General features: G+C 57.6%; 1 protein-coding gene across 1 annotated transcript; it reads left to right on the forward strand.

Annotated features, from left to right (window-relative positions):
- Positions 1 to 3,152: 3,152 nt before the first annotated feature.
- Positions 3,153 to 6,532, forward strand: SLC35D3 (solute carrier family 35 member D3). Its single transcript, XM_001504411.4, has 2 exons — positions 3,153 to 3,948; positions 4,772 to 6,532. Exons 1-2 carry the CDS (start codon positions 3,510 to 3,512, stop codon positions 5,596 to 5,598), a joined length of 1,266 nt encoding a protein of 421 aa, XP_001504461.2. The 5' UTR covers positions 3,153 to 3,509; the 3' UTR covers positions 5,599 to 6,532.
- Positions 6,533 to 8,923: the final 2,391 nt, after the last annotated feature.

The raw sequence follows: 8,923 nt of genomic DNA on the forward strand, positions 1-8,923 counted from the left end.
CAAACGTTTATTTATTCTTACAGTCTGTATAGATCAGGAATCCAGGAGTGGCTTCGCTGAGTTGTTCTGGCTCAGGTGTTCTCATGACATTGTGGTTAAGCGGTCACCCGGGTCTGGTGGACGTCTGAAGCTCAACTGGGGCTGAAGGATGAGTGGGCAGTGTCACCCACATGGTTGGTAACAGGCCTCCAATGCTCACCAGGTGGGGCCCTCCAGAGGCTGTGTGTCCCTACAACGTGGCATCTGGCTTCCTCCAGACCAAGTGAGACAAGAGAAAGAGAAGGTTAACCATGGCAGCCTCCGGCTTTTATAAACTAATCTCAAGAGTGGCTCACCTCACTTCCTCCATGTTCTATGGCTCACACAGACCAATTCTGGTACAGTGTGGGAGGGGTTAACCAGGGGTGTGAATACTGGAAGTGGGAGGTCTTTGGGGATTATCTTGGAGGCTGGTTACCACTAAAGGCTTTTAAGAATAGCAAATGGTAGACAAATGTGTAGGATATCCTAATTTTATTATTTTTTAAAAGGGGGGATTATGTATATATAAATGTAAGAAACACTGAAAGGTTCACGCCAAACTCTTAATGGCACCCAGGTCTGCAATGGGGTGGACTGGGGAACACGAAGACAATACGTTCAGAAACTGTTTGTAAAGTGTGTTTTCCTTTATAGATTATAATGAGCATGTGCTATTGTCACAGTTAAAAATCATGGAAGGCGGCCATATTTCCTTCTCCAGGAAGCCTCTCCGATATCCCCTCCAGCTTTTATTGCCCTCCTGTTTCTGCCACTAGACCCCGCTGTTGCAGGAATGACAGTGTGCTGCCTCGGCTCCACCTGCGAATCCCTGAGGGCTCAGAGGATGCTCATCTTTGACTCCTCTGTGGCTCCCAGACGGCCTGGCACAAAATACTTGCTCTGTATGTTTCTTGAATGAATTAACTAAAGCTTTTATTTAATGCCATCAACATTTATCAACTCCAAAAATAATGGAAATTGAGTCTAGACTCTTGATACTCGTAGGTCACATGGCCTTCTGACCTTCAGATCTACATTCTTGCTCAATTAACCTTGCTAATCACAGTATTCCTATTTCTCCCGCTTTTCCATAGGAGCTTATCTAGTAACTGGTGCGGGAGATGGCATTAAATTTTTTTTTTTAGTGAAATACCTAATGGAAAAGAATTATATGCAATAAAGTGGAGAAAATGTATGGTTTTATGTCAATGTAGGTTTCAAATATTTAGTTAAATATTGTTGCCTAAATGAGAAGGGGGAAACTGAATCAGCCCCAAATCCTTTACTTGACGTTAGTATCGCAAACGAAGCAGTTATAATTGCTGGCAGAAACGAATCATTCCCTAGGTAGGTCTGTGCAGACTCTTCTTTCTGATGTTCGGGTAAGACGGCTTAAAGCAAGCGTCCTTCCACTGGAATGGTCCCCAGAAGCAGAAATCTGTCACTTGCTGATGTCTTTGGAAAGTTAAATTTCAAAGTTTTTTATCTGAGTATACTGTGAACAGACGCTTATAACACACACACACATCGTTTGAACTGTGCTTCAGACCTCATTATTTCCTAAAGAAAGAGCATGACACTTGAAAAACACAGTCCCTGAAATAGCCAATAGTGCATAACCAGAGATTTTAGCAACAAAAACGGAGCGTTCCCCAGGGAGCCGGAGCACAGGACTCAGCATAAAGCTTTCCAGTGTTGTTCCTGGAAAGTTGGCACCGTGGGCCATTCGGGAACGAGTTCTCGGGTGTCCACCCGTGAGGGCAGGGCGGCGGCCCCACGAGGCCCGGTGGAGGAGCCGAGCGCGCACGACGCCGCAGCCCCCGGTGCGAGCTGCTCGGCCTCCCGCGGCCCGGATCGCGGCTTCAGCGTCGGGGCTGGCGGTGCCGCACGGAGGTGCGCGTGGGGAGGAGAACCAGAGCCGCTCGGGAAACGGAGCGTGCGTGCGGGGCAGCGTTTAAAGGTTGGGGCTGGGGGCCGGTGGGGGTCGGTGGGCAGGAGAGGTGAGGGCGGGAGCGGGAGCCAGCGGCTTCCAGCTCTTCCTCGCCCCCAAATCCGGGCCGAGTCCGTCCTGCTCAAGCGGCGCGAACGCTGAAGCGCGTCGGACCCTGCGGCGACCTCGGCTGAGCGGGCCCCTCGCGGCCCCGCGGCCCCCTGCAGGGAGCGACGCTCAGGAAGGGTCGCGGAGGTCTTGCGCCTGCAGAAAATAGGAATTTCCTTTTTCTCTTAGCCAAATGGGAAGCAAACGCTCCCGAGTCCCGCGGGGCGCAGACGTGCGGGCGGGGGAGCCGGGAGGCGGGGATCGTCCTGCCCCCAGAGCGGCCCGGCGGCCCCGCGGGGCGCCTGCTCCCCGGATCCAGGGAGGGCTGCGGCCCGCCCCGCGCCGCGCCCGCGTCCCCCTCCTCCCTCCTCCTGACCATCCTCCCTCCCCGCCGCCACCCCACCCCTCCCCCCGCGGCCCGCCGCGCCCCCGCGCCCTGAGCCCCCGCGCCCCCGGAACCGGGAGAGGGGACTCGCTCCACAGGCTCGGTTTCTTCCGCTTCTTTCACACCTTCGCCTCACGTGGACCGTGCGCCCCGCCCCCACCCCCGGCTCCGCAGCCCGCGGAGCCCTCGGCGCCCCCGGAAGGTCCCCCAGAGCCGCGAGGGCAATCCCGGCGCCTCCTTAGAGGAAGCGCGGACGCGGAGCGCGTGGCCGGGACGAGAAGGGGCAGCCTTCGCGCCCCAAAGCAGGCCCACACGGGGACCTGGGGCCGCGGGTCCCTTCGATGTGGGGGCGCTGGCGCGCGAGCTTCAGGGAGCCCCGCAGCCCCTGGCACCGACGTTTTCCCTTCCCTTCCCACCGAGCAGGTCCCGCGGCCGCGCCGGGAGGGACCGTGGGTGGAAGAGCCGCTGAGCTCGGGGGCGGGCGGCTGGGGCGCTGTCACTCGGGCTCAGAGCCGGTGCTCGACCCGGAGCGCTGTCGTTCCTAAAACCCGCCTCGGCTGAGCGCGGGGTACCCAGCCCGCGTCCCCGGCTCGGGGCCGGGAAGAAGGGGCGAGCGGGGCAGCCGGCCCGGCGCGAGGACAGGGCGGCGCCCCAGACCCGCCGGGGGGCGCGGGGCCGGGGGCCGGGCCGGCCCGCTCCGAGCTGCCAGCCGCGGAGCCAGCGTCCTCGGTGACGGGGACCGCGGGGCGCACCCGGCGCAGCTCGTCACCTACTTAAAGCCGCCGCCGCCGGGACTCCCGCCACTCCTCTCGGACCAGCCCCCCACCCCCGCCACTTTTCGGAGGCCCCCGCCCCCGCCACTGCCTCCCGAGCTGCGGGGCAGTCGGACGCGGAGCCGCGCGCAGAGAGGACGCCGGCGGGAGCTGCCCCCGCGGCCGACCGGCGCCCCCTGCCCTGCGCGCGGCTGGGCGACACCCGCCGCGGCCGCGCTCCTCCCGCTCCGTCCCCGCTCTGTGCCCGCTCCTCCCGCTCCTCCCCGCGCTCGTCCGCAGGCCCGGCGGCGCGATGCGGCAGCTGTGCCGGGGCCGCGTGCTGGGCATCTCGGTGGCCATCGCGCACGGGGTCTTCTCGGGCTCCCTCAACATCCTGCTCAAGTTCCTCATCAGCCGCTACCAGTTCTCCTTCCTGACCCTGGTGCAGTGCCTGACCAGCTCCACGGCGGCGCTGAGCCTCGAGCTGCTGCGGCGCCTCGGGCTGGTCGCCGTGCCCCCCTTCGGCCTGAGCCTGGCGCGCTCCTTCGCGGGGGTCGCCGTGCTGTCCACGCTGCAGTCCAGCCTCACGCTCTGGTCCCTGCGCGGCCTCAGCCTGCCCATGTACGTGGTCTTCAAGCGCTGCCTGCCCCTGGTCACCATGCTCATTGGCGTCCTGGTGCTCAAGAACGGCGCGCCCTCGCCTGGGGTGCTGGCCGCCGTGCTCATCACCACCTGCGGCGCCGCGCTGGCAGGTGAGGGGACCCGCGCCCACCCCGCCCACCGGCCGGCGGCCGCGGGCATCGCTCGGTGCATGCGCTCACTTCCAGATGGGGACACTGAGGCAGATAGGCGGGGAGCTTGAACGCGGTCGCTGGCTCGCAAACGGGACTCCAGACCCGGCGGAGCCTCCCCAGCGCTCCGGCCCCTCCTTCCGAGCCCCCACTGGGCCGACCCCCGCCCTCCCCCACCGCGTATCGCCCTTCCCGTCCCCCAACCCGTCTTCCCCTCACCCCTTCCTTCCTCTGGGAGCGGGGGTGGGGGGCGCATGAGCCCAGACCGAGCCGGAAGGAGGGGCCGGCGCCTCGCCGGGTCACGCGGGCTGCAGCGGGGGGACTAGGGGCGCCGCGCAGGGGCCGCCGGGGCTGGGTCGGGGTCTCGGGCCGGGGCGGGCTCAGAGGCGGGAGCGCGCGGGAGCCAGGGAGCGGGAGACCCTCACGGGCTCTTGCCCCGCGCGCCCGCCCGGGTAGGATTCAGGAGCTGCGGGTCCCTCTCCCTCCTGGCGACCCCGGGGAGGCAGGGACAACACGCGCCTGGTGACCTCAGGGCCAGCCTGGGAAGCCACAGCGTCCACCCCGAGGGCACTGCGCCCCCCGGGGCCCTGTCGTGGACAGGGGCGGGGGGTACGCAGGGAAGGCGCCGCTCCTGCTGCCTGGAGCCGGGTATCGACCGAGCGCGGCTCCCCGGCTTTGTACCGGTGCGCAGAGGTGGGGCGCGAAGTCCGCTCCTTTCCAACCCGACGCCTTCTGCCTTCTCTTTTTCCTTCCTGCCCCGGCTCGGCCGTCGCGGGCGCCCCAGGAGCCGGCGACCTGACCGGCGACCCCGTGGGGTACGTAACGGGCGTGCTGGCCGTGCTGGTGCACGCCGCCTACCTGGTGCTCATCCAGAAGGCGAGCGCCGACACGGAGCACGGGCCGCTCACCGCGCAGTACGCCGTCGCCGTCTCCGCCAGCCCGCTGCTTGTCGTCTGCTCCTTCGCCAGCACCGACTCCATCTACGCCTGGGCCTTCCCCGGCTGGAGGGACCCAGCCATGGTCTGCATCTTCGTGGCCTGCATCCTGATCGGCTGCGCCATGAACTTCACCACGCTGCACTGCACCTACATCAACTCGGCGGTGACCACCAGCTTCGTGGGCGTGGTGAAGAGCATCGCCACCATCACGGTGGGCATGGTGGCCTTCAGCGACGTGGAGCCCACCTCTCTCTTCATTGCCGGCGTCGTGGTCAACACCCTGGGCTCCATCATTTACTGTGTGGCCAAATTCCTGGAGACCAGAAAGCGAAGCCACTACGAGGACTTGGGGGCGCAGCCCGGGGGCGACGAGGCGCCGCCGAGCGGAGGCCAGCTGCCGTTCTTCCTGGAGGAGCTGCCCGCGGAGGGTGGAGAGATCGGGTCAGCAGGTGGGGAGGCAGCAGGTGGCCCGGCTCGGCAGAGTGGGCAAGAGGCCAGGGGCAGCCCCGGGGGAGCCCGGCTGGGGGCTCGGAGCGCGCAGGTGTCAGGCAGCCCTGAAGCGAGCAAGAGGTCGTTAAAGGATGCTTACCTTCAAGTGTGGAGGTTAGTTCGGGGCACCAAGTACACGAAGAAGGATTATTTGATAGAAAATGAGGAGCTTCCCAGCCCTTGAAAAGGAAATGCGTGTTTGTATATATGTACATATGCTTATTTTATAAGTGAGAGATAACTTATTTTAATGAGGGCTGCCCAATTTCATTCTTTGAGGAGTGGGGAAGGGAAGCAAGGGAAAGAGCTGAAACGGACTGATATCCACGGCAGAGCACCTGTGTGAATTATTTAGCGTGAGGTTGCCCGAGGCATCGCCGAGGCAGGAGGTTGTGAAGCTGCTTGACAAGCCAGGCAGACTCTGGGCATGTTAGCTTTTCATGGTGATAACCATAACCAAGTGTCTGCGTGTACCCAGTCGCTCACCACCCGCTCTGAAGATGGAGTCTAGAGATGAGGGTAGCACCAGGTCAGCTCAAAGATCACACAGGGGCACGTTTCTGGTGATGGAACCACAGTTTTTATGGCCAGCTGGGCAAAGAGTATATTATTGAAATGATGTATATAAATACACTGAATTGATGTTCACTGTTCATAGTCAGCTGAAATACCGTGTTTACTAATTTTTCTTCACTTGTTTCCTTTTTTAAATAAGTGCTTTATTATTCTATTTTATATTGGTAGAAAATGTTAAAGCTACTTTGAAAATATGAGTTCTTAGCTTTAATCATGAAGTTTAAAGTTGGCTTTTAGTAATTATAAAAATATTTTAAAGGTTGTTTTGGCTCACTGCTTTATAATATTTATTACTGAATGCCATAGCCTTTTTAAAAACCAGTTTTACTGTGTCTGGTATGCTTTCAAGCAAACGCGATGGCTGAAATAGAATTCGGCCTTCACTGAAGCCGAAACAGAGTGAGACCATCCTGGTGAGCTCACCCTTCCAGCCACACTGCACGATCCAACCGTGTTACCAAAAGAGCAGCTGCTATATTCACTTTATGATATTTTTCTATCTTAAATTTGTCAAAATAAAATATGAGTCTATCTGGTAAAAAGATGTATTGTTAGAAATTTGTTTCAGACACTCAGGCTCTATTGTTGCTGTGTGGCTTGTGTGGTTTGCCTTCAGTGTGGGGTCTGGTATCTGGTGCGTAGGGGCCACACTTTGGGGAACTTCCTATGTGAGCATGGCAGTTGAGTTTAAAACAACCACCCACTCTCATTTTCCAGTCAAGGAAACTGTTACAAAGAAGATAAAATGCTGCCTCCTGCTGTGCCTGAAGGCCCTCCCCAGCGACTTGGGTTACTGTGGAGTCTGACATGTGGGAGTGCGGTGGCCCGGGGACAAGGCTTCCGCCAGCCCTTCAGGAGAGGACTGTGAGGGTGAAGACACTTATTTGCGAGCGTGTTCCTGACACTCTCAGATGGTAGCACCCTGTGTTTTCCTTTATTTTCCAAAAACCAAAACAAAACAAAAAGCAGAGGCAGAAATGAAGTTTCAGCTCCATCAGTTTGGCCCCGCAAGCTGGTGAGCATGTGTGATTGTGGTTTCCCATTGGTCCTGGTTTACTGGTTTTCACGGGCAATTGATGGTTTCCATAGGCACCTCTACAAGCTGTTTCAGAGCCCTCAGATGCTAATGGTTGGCTGGGGTTATAATGACCTTTTTAAAAATAGGCGTTAGTTTTAATGTCAATATGCCAGAAGGCAACATCCTGTTGCAACTCTGTGGAGCTGAGAATTAATGAAAAGGAGCAAAATTGAATGACCTCTGTACTTTTTTGTTAATACTGCTGTCAGATAAATGGATAGAATGATTGTTTTCACTGAAAAGATTCCCTTTTGGTTAAAATGGTGGGTTTTCATTTATTGCAAAAGGATTAACCCTTTCCTGTCAACAAATTTGTAGAGGCACTTTATCAGAGTTCTCCAGAGAAACAGAACCAAGAAGAGATATATATATGATATATATACCTATATATGTTAACAGAACCCATAAGATTGTATGTATATCTATATAATCTATATCTAATCCCAGAGAGAGAGAGAGGGAGGGAGGGAGAGTTTAAGGAACTGGCAGTTTTGGGGCCAGTCTGGAATCTGTAGGGCAGGTGGGCGGTGGGATACTTGGCAGGGTTTTTCGGCTGCAGCCTTGGGGCAGAACTGCTGCTTCTTCTGCAAACCTCAATCTTTGCTCTTAAGGTCTTCATCTGATTAGATGATGCCCACCCACATGATGGAGGGTAATCTCCTTTACTCAAAATCCACTGATTGTGAATATTAATCACGTCTAACAAATGTCTTCTCAGCAACATCTAGACTACTGTGTGACCAAACAACTGGGCACCACAGCCTAGCCCAGATATCACATAAGAGTGACTGTCCCAGGCACCTATGGGGGGAGATGGCTGGGGGAAGTATGACAGGGTAGGAAAAGCCCAGGAAAATCAGAAGTGGACGTTCTGTTATGTCCGTTGTTTGGGAAAAGCTTGGCAAGTCAGTAAGTCCCGGGGCAGGATGGGAGTCAGGCCTGGAGCCCGGCCATGGGCGGCCATGAGCAGGTGGGTTCCGAATCCTTCCTCCATTGTCAGGAGCTCTGGGGCCCTTCTGCAGACTCAGCTCCACCCTGACTGTCGGGCTCTGGCAAGGCCTGAGTCAGGCAGGAACGTGGCTTCTGAGATGCTCCAGCATGTGACCGTGGAAGGGACGCAGCTGGAAATCACCTCTGTTGCTTGACTGACCCAGTCTTAGTGCCCCATCACTGATCACTTGCATTCACCCTTTTTCTGAGGTTATGCCCTCACCCTGTACCCGGTTGGGTGTCTGTGGTCCCTGCCTTGACAGTCAGCTCCTCTCTCAGTTCTTCAGGGTGCAGGCCCTGCCTCACACCCGCCTGCCACTTCTCAGCTGGAATCTGTCCGTGCAACAGGCCCTGCTGCTGGTCCCCTCCCCTAAAAGCTGTCGAGCCCTCTGTTCCTAATTAAGCACAGACCACTCAGAAGCGCCGGGGGCACTGACCGCCCAGAACCGTGCGGCTGAGAGGGTGCGTGCATGCTGGTGGGCTGCTGAGCGCAGCTGAAGCAGTGACCTCAGCTTCTGCAATACCATGGCCCACAGAAGTGCTCCCTTGTCAGGGGGCCTAATCGTCTGTGTGACTGATGGCAACACTTCAGAGACAGAGCTGGGTGAAGCTTACAGGTCCTTGACTGACTGATGATGTGTTTGCATTTCAGTATGCCAAGCTGACCTCTCCTCAAGCTCCCTGGGTCTTTTGGGGCCGTGTCCAGTCGGCTGGTGTGCCCATCAAAGGCGTTCTTCGTTGCCGTCACCACGTTTTGGATTTTTTTAAACGTCCAGCATTTCCTTTTGATTCCTTTTTAGAGTTCCATCTCTCTGCTGACGTTACCCATCTGCTCTAGCATGTTTTCTACCTTTTCCGTTAGAGC

Source organism: Equus caballus, chromosome 10 (assembly GCF_041296265.1).
Source record: "Equus caballus isolate H_3958 breed thoroughbred chromosome 10, TB-T2T, whole genome shotgun sequence".
In the NCBI taxonomy this organism is placed as follows: domain Eukaryota; kingdom Metazoa; phylum Chordata; class Mammalia; order Perissodactyla; family Equidae; genus Equus; species Equus caballus.